The sequence below is a fragment of the Tasmannia lanceolata genome, unplaced genomic scaffold (assembly GCF_043159265.1).
Source record: "Tasmannia lanceolata isolate RefF3 unplaced genomic scaffold, GAP_Taslan_0.1 ptg000008l, whole genome shotgun sequence".
Classification (NCBI taxonomy): domain Eukaryota; kingdom Viridiplantae; phylum Streptophyta; class Magnoliopsida; order Canellales; family Winteraceae; genus Tasmannia; species Tasmannia lanceolata.
The window spans coordinates 26,197,357-26,217,677 of record NW_027518685.1 but is presented as its reverse complement, the minus strand read 5'-3'; the positions used below and the strand labels follow the sequence as shown (position 1 = coordinate 26,217,677).

At 38.7% G+C, this 20,321-nt stretch overlaps 1 protein-coding gene across 4 annotated transcripts; it reads left to right on the top strand.

The window, feature by feature from the left end:
• Positions 1-708: 708 nt before the first annotated feature.
• LOC143883503 (uncharacterized) lies at positions 709-18,541 on the top strand. Of its 4 annotated transcripts, none has more exons than XM_077386850.1 (9): positions 709-846; positions 1,121-1,234; positions 1,337-1,403; positions 13,896-14,056; positions 15,529-15,684; positions 16,477-16,538; positions 16,936-17,114; positions 17,247-17,336; positions 17,979-18,541. In XM_077386850.1, exons 2-8 carry the CDS (start codon positions 1,153-1,155, stop codon positions 17,305-17,307), a joined length of 768 nt encoding a protein of 255 aa, XP_077242965.1. In that variant the 5' UTR covers positions 709-846; positions 1,121-1,152; the 3' UTR covers positions 17,308-17,336; positions 17,979-18,541. The 4 variants fall into 4 exon arrangements, with proteins under 4 accessions (XP_077242965.1, XP_077242962.1, XP_077242964.1 ...); XM_077386851.1 differs by lacking the exon at positions 709-846 and adding an exon at positions 9,020-9,114 and having other exon boundaries at positions 967-1,234; XM_077386847.1 differs by lacking the exon at positions 709-846 and having other exon boundaries at positions 964-1,234.
• Positions 18,542-20,321: the final 1,780 nt, after the last annotated feature.

Sequence of the window (20,321 nt, the reverse complement as noted above, 5' to 3'; positions counted from 1 at the left end):
GTAATTGCCACAAATGTTGATTTCCAAGTAATCCTCATGCTCATGTCGTGAGAGGGATGGAGGTCTAGCTGCTGCAACAACAAGGACGAGGAGTAGCGAGGGTGAAGGTAATTGCCACAAATGTTGATTTCCAAATAATGTCTTCCAGAACAAATTTGTAAAGGGAAATGTTATCAGTATTTTGATGAGGGCACTCCTCACTTTATTAAAAGTACACTATGGCCCGCACCATAGCATGATCCAAACCGTCCATTAGACAGGCCACAACCTAAATAGGTTGTTCCTCAAAAATCATTTCCATAGGTTCCCTAACCCTCCGATCTGAATGTTGGAGGGTTGATCCTAACCTTCCATAGATCGGAGGGTTAGAATCAACCTATGGAAATCATTTTTGGGGCACAACCTATTTAGGCTGGGGCCCATCTAATGGATGGTTTGCATCATCTTATGGTGTGGACCATACCGCACTTTAAATAAAGTGAGGAGTGTTCTCATCAAAATACAGTAGTGCTGATAACATTTCCCTTTGTAAATAGGATTTTTCTCCCCTGTTGTAGCTGATTTGGAAATATAAGGATCTGATCCAGTTCCAAATCTCAAATGTGAGAAATCCAAATCTAAATCTTGTGGGCATGCAAACGTGGTCTAAAAGATTGCATGATTAATGTGTTTAGGAAGTCCAAAAGAGAATTTTTATATGGTGAAAGCCCGTCTAGTCCAGTGTATTCAAAAAGTATCCAAACCGTCCATTTAATGGGCCCTGCTAAAAATCATTTCCATATAAAATCTAAGCTGAGCAAGTGAGCAACCCTGACGATTCAGATCATTAATGCCGTAATGCCTATCGTATGTCTATTCGGACCTCTTTTGGAGATGATAAATTCGCACCCCCTGTAGGATGATTCGCACCACCGATAACGTTGAATTCTGGCTTTTGGACGTCAAATCACGTTATAAGGGGTGCGAATCATCCTACAAGGGATGCGAATTTATCATTTCCCCCCTTTTTTTATTTTTCTTCTTCTTCGTTGTAGCGCAAAACAAAAACAGGTTTGCTCGGAACCCTAATTTCCTACATCTTTCTGAAATTACATGCTTTTTCCTCCATTCCGCGAAGAAGAAACAGACGAAATTAGAAACAAAATCATTGATATGAAGACTGGAGAAATTCGATCTCCAACGCTAGGAGAAACAGACCGCATTAATCTCTCTCGCACTTTCAAATATCTGATGGGTGCGCCTCTTAAACTCTTCAATTTTGCATTGTTTTTATTGTTAAATCATCTCTTTCATATCTTTTTTTTGTCTCATCTTTTCAATCTGTTCTCAACATCAGCTACGCAGTTCTTATCGAGAGGAATCCCTTTTTCTTTCAATTCGTGGATCGTTCGACGCCTCATGCGGTATAGCTTTTATTGCTATTCAATTCATTTTCTTCTTATCTATTTCTCATGTTACAATTTGTCTTAATTTTGATTGCAATTTTACTATTTGTCTCAAATTTCACATCCAAATCAACATTTTTGGAACATTGAATCGGAATTTCAAATACAAATACAAACTAATTGATCCAAGAGTTCAAAAGTTAAAGGACAACATGATTTGTCTCAAAATTTGTTGGAAAAAATTGAGGATACTGTTGTTGATAGAAAACAGAAACTTGTTGCTTCAAGGCGTGATATCACTTTCCTTAAGACAAGATTCGCCCCCACAAGTAGTGTTCAAATGGGATCCGCGAATTGCCTCCAAGATACAATGAAGCCTAGTAGGGAAGCCCTACTAATGTTTGATGACGCGTAGCACTAGCGGAATCAAACCCGAAATGCCCTTCCGAAAAACAGTATGTAGAAATACTTGGAGATTTTGTAGGAGTGTAGAAGAGAGTGTAAAGTTTGTCAGAATCGCCAATTCGTTTTCTTATGTGAAATGACCGAATTCTGCACATTTGTAGACCACCTAGTGTCTTTTCAGAGTGAAAAACACATCTACAGGGCACCTTTCCAGAATGCTTGAAATCTGACCGTTAGATCGCACCCATTGATATTGAACGGTCCTGATCGATCCTAGAGGTGACTGTTGGTTTGAGTAAAACCTCTCTCCAACCCAGTCATCGTTAGATCAACCATTTATGGTGTGGATCGCACCCCCTTGGCACTTGACTGTTAGGGGAAGGGACACAACCCATTTGATCACACTCTTTGACCGTTGGAGTTATGGGCCCGTTGGGCCGACCATTAGGCCCGAATCGAAGCCCAACCCAACCGAACCATTCGGCTTGATGGGCCTACGAACCATTTGACCCACCCATCCGACCGGTCCACCTGCATCTTGATCCAACGGTGCAGATCAAATCTGGAAAAATTAAAGGCTCCAATCGCTCCTCGCGACATTGCGTACGTGTGAAGTGCGCCTAAAAAAGCGCCACTATGCGCCCTATAGCCCATTGCCCACGCCGCACGTGCGCGTGCGCGTGTGCGAACGGTGCGTTGCACCGTCCCGCGGGTCCAACCATGGGTTCAACCCAATGTGCAATCAAACAAGTATTAGAAAAGTGTAGTGCTTTATAAGCCCTTCTCTTTCCTTTCTCTCATCCGGTACGGGACTATCTTTTCAACTACACTTCTACATCCTTTTGTAAAAGCAAATCTTTCCAAGAAAACATTTTCTTTTCCCCAAACGCTTTTGATAAAACATTTTCCAAAACACTAAAACATGCAAAATTCATGATTTTGAAAATCCAAAATCACTAACAAAATTCACATTCAAATGTACTATTCAAGTTCAAATCAGAATTTTTGGAACATTGAATTGGAATTTCAAAATTAATCTATTGATACCAAGTAATTGACGCTCGACTTCAAAAATTAGAGGAGAACATGAATTGTCTCAAATTTCAAATTCAAATGTGAAATTTGATTGTAATTTTACTATTTGTCTCAAATTTCACGTCCAAATGTACCATCCAAGTTCAAATCAGCATTTTTTGGAACATTGAATTACCCTTTTTTTTTTTTGAATCGTAGTGATCTTTCATTCCCACAAAATGGAGGACCGAGATGGTCAACCACAATAGAATACAGATGCAACAAAAAAGAATACGAATAAAAGTAAACAAAGACAGAAAAAATCAAAACCAAATCAAGGGGGAAGATAATCAAACATCTCGAGCCCATCCTTATCAATCCCCTCCATTGCAAGGCTATCCGCTGCACTATTGGCTGATCTTCTAACATGGTTGAATTTAATTGAGGAACTGTCTACACAATCTAGGATCTCATTGAAAAACTGCGCAAATCTCCAAGGAGGCTCATTGGAGCCTCTAAGCCAACGAATAACATTGAATCAGAATTACTATTTGTCTCAAATTTCACATCCAAATGTACTATCCAAGTTCAAATCAGCTTTTTTGGAAAGTTGAATCGGAATTACTATTTGTCTCAAATTTCACATCCAAATGTACTCTCCAAGTTCAAATCAGCATTTTTTGGAACATTGAATCGGAATTTCAAGAGAAAAACCGATCCGTGCCATTATTCGCAGTATACCTAACATTGAATTGGGAGGTGTAGCTGCAATAGCACCAGTTTCTATATCTCTGCTGGCTTTACCTTTTTCTGAAAGTATGTATGTGCGTAGTTCAAGTTTTCGCCCGATTCACCAAGGAATATTTTGGTTGCTTTTGGCGGATCGCTTACTGCTAGGTTGGATCGGATGTCAACCTGTGGAGGCACCGTTTGTGACTATTGGACAAATTCCTCCGGTAGTTTTCTTCTTGTTCTTTGCCATAACTCCCATTCCAGGACGAGTTGGAAGAGGATTTCCCAATTCTTACACGGATGAGCCCTAGCCCTGTAAGCCCCAGTCCTCTGTTGTAAAGGTTTTTGGCTTTCCTCGCATGAGCAAAGAGCAAGCAGCTTACTTGCCTAAGAAAGAAGGGCAGGATTTGATTCATAAACTAAGCTCGCAGGATCTAAAGTGGAGTCTCGCTACAAGTCGAGCTTGAAATGGAAAGTCCAATGGATAAAGTCTTGCTTGCTCAGAGAGGAGCGATATTCTCTTTTCTACTTTCTAACTCCTGCTAAAGGTGCGATGGGTTCGGGTTGCTTAACGAGTTGAGTGGAGTTTTCGGGAAGACCCATTTCGAGAGTCGATCTCGTGAATACCTAACTAGAAAACTCCACTGTTGTGGAATAGTTAGTAGTTACGAGTGCACCTGTCGGAAGCGAAAGAAAGTGAGCTGTGCTTTCCCAGAAAGTGGTCCCAATTCGATAGATCAACTCCCTTTCCCATATGAAAAATGCAAGATTTCAAATGTTAAAGGGGAACACGATTCTTTTCGACTCACTAAGCATATAATTAACTTATTACTTTTGTTGCCGTTTTTGCACCGGCTTCCACTTGCTACGGCTTTTGGTGACTATGTACTATCATTCTTCTCATTACTAGTGGCATCCGTAGAGCCATCTATGTGAGAATTCTTTCATTTTCACCTCATCTGTTTCTTTGTCATTGGCAATTTGTTTCACTTGTTACATATCATATGCTTATACATGAAACGTATTTTGAAAAGAAAATGATCCAAGTTGTAAGTTGTAGCATGCAATTGGAATTTGAAAGTTCCAAAGTAATAACGGTGGCTGATTATTATTGTTGTTGTTGTGTTGTTGTTAAGCCACAATTCACCCTATATAAGCACACAAATTTGACCCCCATGTTTTTTTTTCAATTTTTATGGTGATTAGTTATGCTTTCCTCACAAGTTGTATATGATAACAGTGACTTCCAATATATTGAAAGTGAGGTACTTATTCGTTATAAGAGTTGGTGGCTCTCCTATTGGATAGGCTGAGCTGACTCGGATTGTAATCAACACATTTGACATTTCAATGGAGTGTTAAAGAAAATGAAGTTGAAAACTTTGGCCACACCTTGGTCAATTTTGATCTTTTAAAGAGCTTGGGGCACTAGGGTCTGTGATTTGCTTTGATGTTCCCAATTTCCCACCAGTTGCATACTCACTGCAATAAAATAAATTGGAGTTGCTAAGCTGCTATTTACTTTGCATGAGTTTGATATGTAATTCAGGAATAGTGATTTGGATTTGATTGGTATGAACGGGACTCACTTGGGGCCGAGCCAACTCTACTTGTTATTGGACAGCCCTTCTAACGTTCTAAGGAAAAAAAGATGTGTTGAGAAAATGAAGCGCAATTATTACTGTTTATAATGGGAAGCTTTCAGATTAAAATTTTTGTACATGGGCTATTGAGAATTTTGGACTGTAAATTGTTGGGTACTAGAGTTGAGTATAGCCTTTTGATTTGGGTAACTTGACTTTCAGGTTAAATTGTCTGTACAAGGGCTATTGAAAATTTTGGACTGTTAATTGTTGGGTGCTAGAGTTGAGTGTAGCCTTTTGGTTTGGGTGACTTGCTGATATTTCCTTCTTATCACTTGTTCATATGTTGTTGTATCATTATGTTTCTACTTTTGTGACTTGTTATGCCTACCATCCATATAGAGTTGGTTCAGGTCAGGGGAATCGTGAATTCTACCAAACATGGTCCTGGATATTAACTTGGTTGAAGAAAACCACAGAATGGAAGAGGTAGCTCCTCCCGTTCTTGGTTTTTTATTTTTAAAAGATGACAGATTTTCATTGATGCTATGAAAGGTACATTGGGGACCCCGGAGGTCCCTTCTAGCTAAACATAGTAGCAATTAGACATGGCCAGCCATGAGGTACAAAAGTAGTATTCTGTGAAATTCATACTTCTAGCTAAACATAGTAGCAATTAGACATGGCCAGTAAATATGCTGTGAAATTCAGCTTTTCGTCGATCAACATCTTGCCCTCTTCAACTCCCTTTTTTCAGAGATTTTCACAATCAACCGCTTCTAGCATCAATCAATTTATTGACATTCGTAAGGAAAATATATCTCCCACACAACAAAAAGCTGCCAGGTAAAAATCAAACTTAGCTAAAGACTGTGGTCTGTCAAGCTATTGTGGGATTCCATCAATTAGCCACTTGGAAACCTTGTTACTCATCAACTGGATACACATAACTGAAAACCAAAGTTCCTCAAGCCATCGTGTGCATTTTCCAAACCAACTAGAAAAACGATGTAGTTCATCAGCAACCCGCCTGAGATATGAGCTTCTTAACGTCAACATTTCCGGCAGGAGCAGAAAGCTATCCCTCACCATTAAAACCTGCACTCTACTATCCTCCATATCTAGCCACTTAATACATCATGAAAAACAACAACCTAATCTCTTTTTACCCAACAATCCAAAAAATCCAGGAAAGACAAAATCTTCCAGACCTAAGCATTTAACAGTAGACCTTCCAGCACCACCCTATCTTTCCAATATAAACCTAACTTCTACAATCTAACACTACATTAAGCAAACAAACAAAAGCTTTTCTCAAAGGGATTGATACGAAGTCCCTAGCCCAAAAAAACTATTAACATGAAAGCATGACTTTAATTTCTGGGAGCAGAGGACCCACCTTTGGCCTGATGCTGACTCCGGCCTTTGTCCTCTTCCTTGCTCTCTTCCTTTGGTGATTGTTCCTCAAATCCTGCCCAAAAAACATCACCTATTACCAGTAATTCATCTATTTCTTCCGCAGTGATAACATCATTTTCTTCTTGGCATAACTTAAGTTCTCCCAAACCAGTCGTCTTAACCTTTTCCTTCTCCCTTTGCTCTAACTCCCATTGCACTCTCCTTTCCCTTCGCTCCTCTTCTAGAGTCTTCTGAAAGTGTGGGAGCTTATAGACTGGGACACAAAAATTTTAACATCTCCTGACCATGTGAGGCGGAAAAATTCTTCAATATTCTTTCTAGCATCATTTTTGAATTCTTTCCATTCTTGTTTCAGGATTCCATCTCTCTTTCTTTTAGTGGTGTCGGGGGACCTTCGTAGTTCCTTTCCTCCTTGATCTTGGATGATTTTTTTCCTATCCTCGATTGGCTCTGCCCATCCTACTTTCCTTTTCCCTTTGCGGTCCTCTCTACTACCTTGTCCTGCTGAGGATCCATCGGATGACTTACCGAGATTTTCCATACTCCTATGGATTGTTAAGGAGAACTTTTTTTTTTCCTTTTTCTCTTGCTTTGCTGAGCGACACAGTAGCTTCCTTTTAAAGAGAGAAAGACCTTCTTTAATGGCCCGAGTCAACGACGGTTTGTAGACATGATTGCTCCTCTCGGGTTGTCTTCTCGCAAAAAAGGCAGCTTTTCAGCTTCCTAGGTGAAGAGACGCTTATCCTCGACTTATGACACCTACCCGCTTTGGCCCAAATGTGATTCCCGATGACTCTTTTGTAGCAGTCTTTTGTTTGTCTTGAGCCCAGCACAATTTCTGACAATATTGAATCGTTTCCTTTGCCTTTAAGATATCTGATGGCCTCTCTATTTGCCCCCCTTGATCCGAGAGTTACTGCTCTCTGACTATCCTTATGATGAGCCTTACCTTCCTTTCTATTGGTTACTATTCTCTTACGATCCTTATCATGAGATTTGCCTTCATTTCTATTAGAATTCGATTTGAAAACACCTGAAGCTTGCAAATTGATCAGAGGCCTATTTTCTGACTTTGATTCAAAAACTAGGCCCAATGACTCTTTTTCGCCCCCAAATCCCTTTTTTGGAAAAGCTTTTCTTTTGGAATCTTGGATTAATTTTTCCTTTGGCAAGGGCTTTCATATACTGTGCTCGCCTTCATCCTCTCGGAGAGCCTTTGAAATACCTTCTTTGCTTATTTCTCCTTGATGCTGATTTACACTATCTTCTTCGTCTACCACTTTTAAGGTTATCAGGAAGCTTCTTGATCCTATCTTAAGGCTAATAAAAGGTGTTTTGTATTTCCAATCCGAGGATAATACTTTTGCAGATGCATAAGACATACAATGGCCATGATTACCCGTCAGCTAGACCTCAATCACTTGCCCAAAGAGTTTCCCCAAGGTTTCGATTCTTGAAGATGTCCATGCATGAAGCGGGATATCATAAAATCTAATCCATTTGGCTTTTATCTCAGAGTTGAGCGTAGGATTCCAAGGCTGCAACGAGATGAAGAATTCTCCGAGGGCGCCATTTCCTCTGTCTAGACTCTAGAATGCTTTTTGCTTGATGTTTCGACTCAAGGTTAAAGAGAAATAATGATGGGCCAATATGATAGGGTTTTGCTAACTGGGGAATATCCCAGAGGCCTTTTGCCCTTGCCCATGCTTCCTCCAGACTCCCTGCATTGTTTCTCATGGAACCCACCAAAGATCTTTTGAGAGTCAATATACGTTCTTTGACCTGCTTTTGCGGGATTCGGACCACCGGTAGGCCACTGCAGCTGTCAATCTCCTGGTTCTATTCAGCCAATACTCCTTTGGGGCTCGTCCCTCTGATCCCTTCCTTGCGCTTCACCGGACACTTCCGACAAAGAATGCGATTCCCAAAAATTTTATACCCGCATCCTTGGCACTTCCAATCTGACTGATGAGAAAAACTATTCCAAATGCTCCTCTCCTCCTATGAACCAAGGCTTCTTCTAATACCTTCATGGGAACTTCGTAAGAAATAATCTCTCACCACCTTACTTCCCGATGCTAAATACTGGTTCCTCGTGTAGGGGGTAGCAAATCTATAGAATTTTTGGATGCCGATTTGGCTACCAAGCCAAGCCTTTGGGCTTCTTTGAGGAAGAAACCCATCAATATTTTCTTGCTATTAGATGGTTTAAAAAAGCTCGAATAAAGAATTCTTTTTTCCTCCCATTATTGGTTTTTGACATCTATTTGACGATAAACACTGCAGTTCTGATATTATGTGGCACTGGTCCCTCTAAAGTTGATACCTTGTTGATTGGTTATTGCTCTCTTATAAATTTTTATGATTCTCTTTTGCTTTTGTCAATTATTTATTGCATTTTTTTCTCATTTTTATACTTAATGTGAAGTGTGCTGCTGTTGTAATTGGGCTCTCATATCATATTTTCCAACTTCAATGCAGCTTTATGCAGTAAAATTTCATCTTTTTGTCACAAGTATATTGTTTCTTAGTCGGGAGGGCTTTCGTCGTGCATGCATGCGGTCAGACATTCAATGGTGATAACATCACACCCATATTAAAACAACTTGAACTAGTTCTATTCTGGCACCGTTTGTTCTATTTGTTCATGCTTTTATTAGGCTGTTGGTTTATGATTTTTTATTGGGACTGTTTCATTCATTTCTATAATTACCTATGTAGCATCAAGTACGGATACGAATGTCGGAATTGGCAAACCTCAAAACGAACAATTCGTGGACTCGCCAAAATATTTAAATTAATTCTCAAATTTAATTATTTACATAATAATATGGTTATAACAAGTAATATATTGAATATTCTAATGGGTTAAATGGATATAATATTTCATTTTCATTTAAGAAATTTAATATTAGGATGGGTAAAACTCAAAACATATGGGAATTGTATAGTTGTGGTAGAACTACTCTGAAACAACATATAAAAGAAGTGATCCATAAGTTTCTTAGAGAATCTTGAAGTATTGGAATCCGAGATGTGTCCGACATTGATTCTTCGTCCATTTAGATGAATCCATGTAACAATGATAATTACAAACACTGGCCATATTTTTCTCAAATTGTCGATCAATTTTTGAGCTAATGTTTAGTCAAAGCATACACTACAGCTCCTATGGGTGTATAACTGCATGGCTGCAACCTTGACGATAATATCATTTATCTCATTTGAGATGGAATCTAAGTTCTTGTATGGTGCACCCTCATGTTCTATTCGTCTGCTTTGTTTGCACTGTAAATGACCTTAGTGAGAAAGTAAAGTCTTAAATGATGGTCCTGAGACTCAGTTTCAACCACCTTTCTGGTTGTTATCTGCAAGCCCAATTAATGTGAACACTACTGCAGTCTCTAGTAGTCTCCTTGCAGTTGAAGTGATGTAGGATGATCGAAGGTTGAACTGATATTTTGCTTTGATACCAAATATAATGTAAGATGATTCTTTGAAAGGGATGTTGGGGTGAAAAAGATGTGTGAAAATTAGGGTTTTGGATCCTAAAATATGTTATGAGAATGGAAAAATATTTCTGCTAAGTTTAGGATAGGTTTGGGATGGAGCAGACATATGCCGAGAAGCTTTCGGAGGATGCGGGAAGGAGTAAAATGAGTTTTGGGACAAAACGAGAGAGACGCTGAATAATGATGAATTTGAATGATGTTTCTATGGTTGGGAATTTTTTTATTTTTGGTTAGAAGATTGGTGAGGTTGCTCCATTATGACCTGGTGCTCACTGGTTCGAGTCACGGAAACAGCCTCTCTGCAAAGCAGGGGTAAGGCTGCGTACATCTAACCCTCCCTAGACCCTGCAATGGCGGGAGCATCGTGCACTAGCCCGCCCTTTTTTTTATGTTTTAGGGTTTTTGGCTAGATTATTGGTGAAAAAATAATGCAAGGTGAGATTAATGGAGGTTTTGTGTTCTTGGGTAGTTTATGGGAAAAAAACAAAAAAAATACATGAAAGAGATAGATAAAAGGGTTGGAATCTCACCAACTAAAAACCCGAGGCATCGCACCTAGGGATTCCTAGGCATCGCACCATAGGGAAGATCAAGGCATTGCACCTTGGCAAGAAGTAGACATCACATCCACATAAGAGGAAAAACTTCAAATCTTTTTTATTCATCCATAGCATAACATAGCATCCTTTAAAAGTGCCTAAAGGCTTACAATTTATAAGAAGGAAGAAGAGAACTAGAAAGTTCTAAAACCCTAAAGAAAAAACCAACACTTTGAGACCAAAATACTGTCTTGCTTGCTTGCTACTTAAAAATCCCGTAATACACATGCTGGTTCTTTTTAAAATATACATAACTCAATAAACTTAAGCTATTTTGATGTAAAAAGACTCTAATACCCCTAATATAACTTAAAGGACTTGAAAGACTCCTAAAACACACTTAAAACTTAAAATATGGCCCTACGATGGTCCCCATCATTTTCCCCCGCTTGAAAAGATTCGACCCCGTCGAATAAAATGATTGGCATGATGAGTAAGAGTTCTTCAACTGGAATCCTCACACGTGTCGTATACGGTGGTCCTTTCCAACGAATTAGCTACTTCTAATGCACAAGTAGCTTTAGGCGGTCATGTCTTTGGTTTGAAGTAGTGTGATCACCATGTGCGCTTTTGATGTATTCCTGATGACGTGTTTGCTTAGGTAAAGAGAAACTTGGTTCTCCCGCTTCCTTAAGTATGTAGGCTTCTACTTGTGTATCTTCGAGCAAGTAGTAAAAATTTGGCAAGGGTCCGCACATTACGATCGATGACTTTCTTTGTGTAATTGAACCTCCTGCTGACTACTACGAGAAACTTTCCTCTTCTAGGTGTGTTGTATGACAGTTGTTGCTCTCTTGATTCGCCTATAATGTTCACGAACTAACTTCTGTCGGAACCAACTTTGAAGGATGACAATTGCTTTCCGAATCCTTGTGTAATACTTATGAGCTAAGTATCATCAAAACCAACTTTGTATCATGGTAGCGGCCCTGGTCCGTTTCTTTAATGGCAGACTCTCTGTAGAAGGTATCAACAATGATTGTTTCGGCATGAACTTCTGACTCTGTGCAGCATGTGGAATCTTGGCTAGACGAGGTGCATAAAATTCTTGGTGAATACGATCCAAGTGATATAGAAACCCATCAAGTTTGGAGTTTAAGTTTTCCAATATCTCAACTGTTCATCTTCAGTGCCTTTAGACAACATGAGTTTAACCTAGGCTCTGACACCAAATTGATGAAGGACGATCGGAGGTTGAACTGATATTTTGCTCTGATACCAAATCTGATGTAAGATGATTCATTGAAAGGGACGTTGGGGCGGAAAAGATGTGTTAAAATTAGGGTTTTGGCTGCTAAAATATGTTATGAGATTGGAAAAATATTTCTACTAGGTTTAGGATAGGTTTGGGTGGTGCAGACATATGCCGGGAAGCTTTCAAATGATGCGGGAAGCTTTCTGTTAACTTACCAACTTCTCCAAAAGCTTAAGCTGTTGGAGAAAGGCGTTATTCATCCTTTATACTTTAACACTCCCCCGCACGTGTGGCCCACTTGGCAAACACGTGGCACATGTGGTCCCACTTTGGGCCGACCATCGCATGTGGATTTACGCTATCCGGGAGGTTTGAACTCGAGACCGCTCTGATACCATGTTAACTTACCAACTTCTCCAAAAGCTTTAGCCGTTGTAGAAAGGTGTTATTTATCTTTTATACTTTAACACTCCCCTGCACGTGTGGCCCACTTGGCAAAAACGTGGCACATGTGGTCCCACTTTGGGCCGACCATCGCATGTGGATTTTTGCTATCTGGGAGGTTTGAACTCGAGACCTTTGGCTCTGATACCATGTTTACTTACCAACTTCTCCAAAAGCTTAAGCTGTTGGAGAAAGGCACTATTCATCTTTTATACTTTAACACTCCCCCGCACATGTGGCCCACTTGGCAAACACGTGCCACATGTTGTCCCACTTTGGGCCGACCATCGCATGTGGATTTACGCTATCCGAGAGGTTTGAACTCGAGACCTTTGGGTCTGACACCATGTTAACTTACAACTTCTCCAAAAGCTTAAGTGTTGGAGAAAGGCGTTATTTATCTTTTATACTTTAACACTTTCGGAGGATGCCGGGAAGAAGTAAAATGAGTTTTGGGACAAAACGAGATAGACGCGGGATAAGGATGGATTTGAATGATGTTTCTATGGTTGGGAATTTTTTTAATGGATATTTTAGGGTTTTTGGGTAGAAGATTGGTGAAAAAATAATGCAAGGTGAGATTAATGGAAGTTTTTGGGTTCTTGGGTAGTTTATGGGAAAAAACCAAAAAAAATACATGAAAGAGATAGATAAAAGGGTTGGAATCTCACCACCTAAAAACCCAAGGCATACCACCAAGGGATTCCTAGGCATCGCACCATAGGGAAGATCAAGGTATCGCACCTCGGCAAGAAGTAGACATAACTTCAAATCTTTTTTATTCGTCCATAGCATAACATAGCATGCTTTAAAAGTGCCCTAAGGCTTACAATTTATAAGAAGGAAGAAGAGAACTAGAAAGTTCTAAAACCCTAAAGAGAAAACCAACACTTTTAGACCAAAATACCCTCTTGCTTGCTTGCTACTTAAAAATCTCGTAGTACACATGTAAGGCCTTTTTAAAACATGCATAACTCAATGAACTTAAGCTATTTTGATGTAAAAAGACTCTAATACTCCTAATATAACTTAAAAGACACCTTAAACACACTAAAAACTTAAAATATGGCCCTACGATCGTCCCCATCAAGAAGACTCCCTTAAAACCATGGGTTTAAATTTCGGTTTCGGACTCGGCCAAAACTGAAATTTCAGCCGAAGCCTTGGAATTTAAAAAAAAAAAATGCATTTTAATGAAATTTCTAAGTTTGTTGATTTCGGTTTTGGTCTTGAACGAAATCAGAAATTTCAGTCCGAAATTTCGGATTCCTGTCGAAATTTAAATCCATGCTCAAAACCAGCCAAAACCAGCCAGACCAAGATTACCCTGAAATAGATAGAAATATGACAGCTCATTTGCTAAATGGATACTTTATTGGACTAGTTTCTGTTTATCCTTTATACACTCGTATAATGTCTAGTGATCAATTACCATTCAAAAAAAAAATAAATGTCTAGTGATCACTTTTTCACGCATCACAAAATTTTCTCTACATGTCTTTGGAGGACTGTCGACCTCAATTGGAAAATTGTTGTTTATTCTAAATGTCTTTGGCCTTTTGTTTTACATATTATACATCATCTGAAAGACCTTATTCTGATTACAGTGATGGTCCACAAATGGAAGAAAACACTGCAAGGATATTGAAAATAGCTTGGATGACTTTTCCACTTGGAATATTTGTTACAACTGCAGCTTGCATATTTGTCTTCTGGTTGCAAGGTCTCAAATCTTCAAATCCTTACGCACAGGCTTTCTTGATTCATGGTAATTTCGTTGTTTCATCAAGGTTCATATTTTGCACTTTTAATATCATTATCTATTATATATATAGGGTTTTTGCGCTCGAGAGTAGATAAGCTTATCTGCGCTCGAACTCGAGCGCAAAAACAGGAGTGGGCCCACATTGTTGGGGGGATCCAAAGCATTCATTTGGAAGGCCCTTTCATGGATAGGGTGTCCACAAAAACTCAGCTCCATTGGATCATCTTAGGGCACCCCATTTGTGGGGTGAAAAAATGAGCAGATTAGTGGACAAACAGTATCTGTCCATTTTCACCCCCATAAATGGACACCCTATGATGATCCAATGAAGCTGATTTTTGGTACACACCTCATCCATGATGGGGCCTTTCAAATAAATGCTTAGGATCCCCCAACAATGCGGGCCCACCCTTGTTTCCCGCACTCGAACGCAGATAAGCTATCTGTGCTCGAGCGTAGGAACCCTTCTCTCTCTCTCTCTCTCTCTCTCTCTCTATATATATATATATATATATATATATATATATATATAGAAAACATTTCCTACACACTTGTGTAGGTAAGTTACCTACACACTAGCTTAAAATACAGTGGGGGCCCACATTGTTTGGGTGATCCAAACCATTCATTTGAATGGTCCTCACATAGATAGGGTGTCCACAAAAAATCAGATCCATAGGATCATCCCAACCATTCAAACTATGGAGGCAAAAAATGGACTAATTTGTGAAGGTTTATACACGTCGATTTTACCTCCACAAATCGTAGGGTTGGGATGATCCTATGGATCTGATTTTTTGTGGACACCCTATCTCGGTGAGGACCATTCAAATGAATGGTTTGGATCACCCAAACAATGTGGGCCCCCACTGTATTTTAAGCCAGTGTGTAGGTAACTTACCTACACGAGTGTGTAGGAAATGTTTTCTCATATATATATATATATATATATATGATGAAAGTGAAGCTACACCGCCGGCTTAAAATACAATGGGCCCACATTGTTTTGGTGATCCAAACCATTCATTTGATTGGCCCTCACATAGATAGGGTGTCCACAAAAAATCAGCTCCATAGGATCATCCCAACCCTTCAAACTGTGGAGGCAAAAATGGACAAATTTGTGAAGGTTTTTACACGTTCATTTTTGCCTCCACAAATCGTAGGGTTGGGATGATCCTATGGAGCTGATTTTTGGTGGACACCCTATCTATGTGAGGGCCAATCAAATGAATTCTTTGGATCACCAAAACAATGTGGGCCCATTGTATTTTAAGCCGGCGGTGTAGCTTCACTTTCCTTATATATATATATATATATATATATATATATATATATATATATTTATTTTTTTTATTTATTTATTTATTTATTTATTTTTGAACTGGTCAACAAGCCTTTTGATTTACCATCATAGATAAATCATTTCTGCCTTTTGATTTAACAAACCTTTTGAAATCCTTTTGATAATACAGGAACATCTGAAGCATTTGTGCATGCTGTGGCAAACGAGAGCCAACTTAAGCAGTCAAATGATTCGTTGCTCATATTCTCTGGGATATACATATTACTGAACATTTTACTGGTTCGATCTGCTGGAGCAGTTGGATTAATTGCTGCTAATTCATTAAGTATCCTTTTTATAAATTTATCTATTTCAATTGCCCCTCACGACATAATTTATCAGAAAAAGAAACAAGATAAAGATAAGAACTCCGTAGGATATGCCTTTGTCTTATTTGAAATTTATCATGGATCAGGATATTTTTCTCATAGTTTCACTTGATATGATATTATCTTTCATTTTATCACAATAAACTTACTGCTGTCCAGTAATATTTCATTTCAGTAGCTAGTAATATTATCAGGTTGCTTCTAGTAGTGTTTTAGGTTCTCCTACCAAAACACTTTGAAAAGGTTTGGTTATAATATCTTTAGGTGGTACTAATTGTTACCAAGATACAGTAAACCTTAATTTTCCCAGGGTACTAAGATTCGCCATTTTAAACTCAATCTTGAGACTTGACATGTGTTGGACTTGTGAGAAGCTGCAAATCTTTGTATCTTTCAAAAAATGGAAAAAAAAGGAAAGCAAAGAAAAGAAACTGCATGTTTTGAGATTTCTATAAAATAGACATGGTATTTTTTCTTATCATTAAAAAAAAGACTGTTTTTCCACAAAATCTGAATACAGTCCTCCAATAAAATGCTGTACTATGTACTAGTATTGTATTGATGTCTTGGTCACAGCTTCCTGTAATAGCTAATGATTAATTAACTATGATCCCTACAAGCAAAGCCTTATCCACTATAGATAGTGTAGAAAATTACGTTTGGGGACTAGAAATCCAAACTGTAATCTCGTTTCATGATATTAAACATATTTGCCAAAATTAAACACAAGCTCTCTTGTTTCTTGACTGTTTATGAAGATATGATACTGAGGATTATGTATTCAAGGAGATTCATCAAGCATTATTTCCGGGTAAGTAACTTCTGTAGGCTTAAATATCCATTTAGGGCACGTCTGGCTACCATGAATTGTTTTTCATGATAAATCGATGTCTCCAAGTGGAGATGAGGTTGAAGTGGCTACAAATCTGGAAACAAAATACAGAAAACTAGTGTCTCCAAGTGGAGGAAGTGGCTAAAAATCCGGAAACAAAAAACTCTACTCAAAATCCAATTGACTGTTTCCTGATTTTTTTGCCATTCCTCATCACCGGACACACTTGTTTCCGGATTTGTAGCCACTTCACCCCCATCTCCACTTGGAGACACCAATTTATCATGAAAAACAATTCATGGTAGGCAAATGTGCCCTTAATGTGTAGAACTTTTTTCAGATTGACTTATGTTCAGCCTTTTTGGTCTTTCAACAGGACTCTCCCTCTTTTGCTTTCCGCCAATGCTTGCCATCAGCGTGGGAAGTGGTGGTTCTATCAGGCACCGTGACATTCATTTCCAAGAGATTAGTTCTTGATCGGGAAAACTTCTGGCGAACCATGATTACCCACGTCACCATTGGCATTTTGTGCTTCAGCATATCCTCCATTGTCATGTATATCTCTTTTTCACACGAAGTTCATTTCGTTCTCCTGTATTTGCAATAGTGATATTATTCCATTCATCTATATGCTTTCAGATCATTATCTCGAGGTACTTATTTGCGTTCTCTACTTTTTACAAATAGATACCGCCGTGAAAGGCCTTTCATCAACAGAATCATCCGTTTGCGTGACCACGCCGAGTGAGACAAATGATCCCTTTTCTATCGTCAGAGGTGCTCATGATCATTTGTCTTTGGATTTCTTACATATAAATTCCTAATATGTAAAATATGAGGAATTCTAGACTCACAGGCGCTCTTGCAAAAAAAAAAGGGGCATAGGGTGACCCCATTGGTCAAATTCCATTTAAGATGGCACTGAAAATTACGATCATAACTTTCTTTAATGGAATTTGACCAATAGGGGCGCCCTTTGCTGCTTTTTTTGGCAAGGGCACCTGTGAATATAGTATTCCTTGTAAAATATATACTGATTAGTCACCAAGAATCGTGATTTAGAAGCAGACTTCATGAGAAAGAAATTGCAGACTAGCCAGAAATTGCAGACTGTTTACTACAAGAATCCTCTTCACTGCTTTTGTTTACTACATCTGGTTAGAAAGAAATTGCAGACTGTTTACTACAAGAATCCTCTTCACTGCTTCTGTTTACTACATCTGGTTAGAAAGAAATTGCAGACTTCATGATAAGATAAAAACTCACAAGAGCATTATCTTAGATAGAATCTGTCGTGTTGCAAGGAGCCGTGTTCTCTTCCTTAAACTGAATGAAGATTTGAATGAAGTAAATAGTCGTATAGCCCAGATTTGGAATCTCCCCCTCTTTCATTCTCAATCTTAATCTAGATTTTGCCAGGGGGTGCTACCTTCTCAAACTGAGTTGAAGATAAACACAGATGCTTCGATCAGTATTGATATGGTTTCTTTGGGAGGTATCCTCAAAGACAGCAGAGGCTAGATCATTTCTCTCTTCTCTGTTGCCTATGACTCAGTCCCCATTCAAGAGGCCGAATTAGAAGCAATCATCAGGGGTGTTCAGCTAGCCAGAAACAGCCAGGTGGAAAATTTATGGATAGAGTCAGATTCTCTCAATGCAGTTCAGATTATTAGAAAGCAATGGCCTTGCCCATGGAGAAAATTCCCTGCCCTTGAAAAGCTCCATCGAGATCTAATCTCCCTAAATTCTTGGAGAATCAGCCACATTTGGAGAGAAGATAACAAGGCTGCTGATTTCCTATCTAAAAGCAATTGCATTTGTAAAGGGGATCCCATTCCTCTATCTTGTATTCCATATGATCTCTTTGTAATTGCCTTATTGTAATTCTTTTTCTGTTTAATATACGCTGGTCGCGGTCTGCCTAACCCCAATTTACTGAGAAAAAAAAAAAAAGAATCGTGATTTAGACACCTAAAAATTATTTCCAGTATGTCCCTAAATGCTACTATGGTGCAGTATTTATGGATTTTTTAGAAATATTTTTCAAAATGTAAAACTTTTTGGCAATTTCATTATTTCCAATAACCACTTGGGAAATACTTTGCAGATCTAGGATTTTTAGGCAAAAATCCCTTTGTTTATTGATGTCTTTGAAGTTTTTTGCCTATTTCAAATAAATGCTTATGATCCCTCAACTTAGGCCCTGTTCGTTTTAGATTGTGACAACCAATTGTGGGCCCCATACCATTTATTGGATTCAGAATTAAGCCTGATAATCGGTTTGGGGCTCACAACCGGTTGTCACAATCTAAATTGAACAGGGGCTTAATTCTGAGTCGAACAAGCACTTTTGATAACTGGTTTTGAGTTCAATACTGATTATTATACCCAAAATTAAACATAAATTTGAGTCCCATAATCAATTATCGGACTCACAGTTGGTTCTCAAAATCCAAAACAAACTGGGCCTCAACATCCTCCTCTCTCTCTCTCTTGTACTAATGGAAACATAAGTGATGGGAGTCTATATTTCGATTGATTCTAGATCTTGTCTTATACCTTGTAAGCCGGATTGAAATTGGGATGTGACCTCAAATTTCGAAAGGGACGACTACCATGTTTGGGTAACACACTGATCTAATGATTTAGATCCAAGGAATGACACTAACAACAACAGAAATCTTATTTCCGCACCTTTTCCACTGTCATTTGTTTGCTTTTTCCTAAAACATGATTGTATTTCCGCTCCTTCTGTTTGTCTTTTCCGGAGAATACAAACAAAAGTGTGTGAAATGAAAATGCTGTTAGGAAGTAATATTTCCTTCGGAAACTTAGTTTTATTCAGGGATGTTGATTAACACCACAACTCTCAGGGATGTTGACTAAAAGTAGGCCTACTGTTTGGATGCATGGAAATTTTTTATTAATATAGGCATAAAACAGATTTTATGCCCATTTTTAAGTGAAAAAAATGGGTGTGAAAGTTATCTTTAGAATTTTTTTCATGGAAAATAAAATTTCTAGCATTTGGTAAACTCCGTAAAAAAAAATCCAAGTGTAAAAATTTGGATGAAAAGATACTTTTATCCCGTTCCTAGCATTTTCATTTCCTTGTAATTTTCTTTTCAGCTCCACTTATTTCGACTTAAAACAGGAGTCAAACAAATTTTACTGCCATTTTTAAGTAGTGTAAAAAGGTTGTGAAATTTGTTTTACACCCATTGAATGATCGAAAGAAACGGAGCCTTCATGAAAATGAAGTCCCCCAAGACAACACAAAGCATGGTTTTAAAACTCCCCTGCATCATTGTGGACTCCTCTAAGTCAACTCCCTATTACCTGGGCCGCATTCCGCTTTTTACCGTCGTGTTCCATGTTTTGCCCTACAGATTCAATAAAAGCTCTTTTGCATCTCTCGAATTATGACTGCGTCAACCGAATACTCGTCCGCATCAACTAAGTACTAGACTGCGTCGTGCTGAGACTACTAGGATTTTCTTCAGCTGTGTTCTGCGCGGCATCTGCATTTTGAAACATGGATCCAAAGTAATGAGATAGACATGCATCCATTCCTGGTGGAAAATGGATGGAAATATCAGCTCCCTTGCCGATCAGAAAATTGTTTAATAGAGCTGGTAGTGTTGGGAAAATGGGCAAAAATAGCAAAAAATATGTGGAAAATATCAGTTCCCTTGCCAATAAAGAAATTGTTTAATAGAGTTGGGAATGTTGGTATCAGAACAAGGAATGCAAAATCATCAG

Excerpts from the sequence above, each read along its gene's own strand:
- LOC143883503 (XM_077386847.1), top strand. The coding sequence starts at position 1,093 with ATGCTTTTTCCTCCATTCCGCGAAGAAGAAACAGACGAAATTAGAAAC. Across the intron at positions 1,404-13,895 it reads ATCGTTCGACGCCTCATGCG|TGATGGTCCACAAATGGAAG; the intron begins GTATAGCTTTTA and ends TTCTGATTACAG. Across the intron at positions 15,685-16,476 it reads AATTGCTGCTAATTCATTAA|TTTATGAAGATATGATACTG; the intron begins GTATCCTTTTTA and ends GTTTCTTGACTG.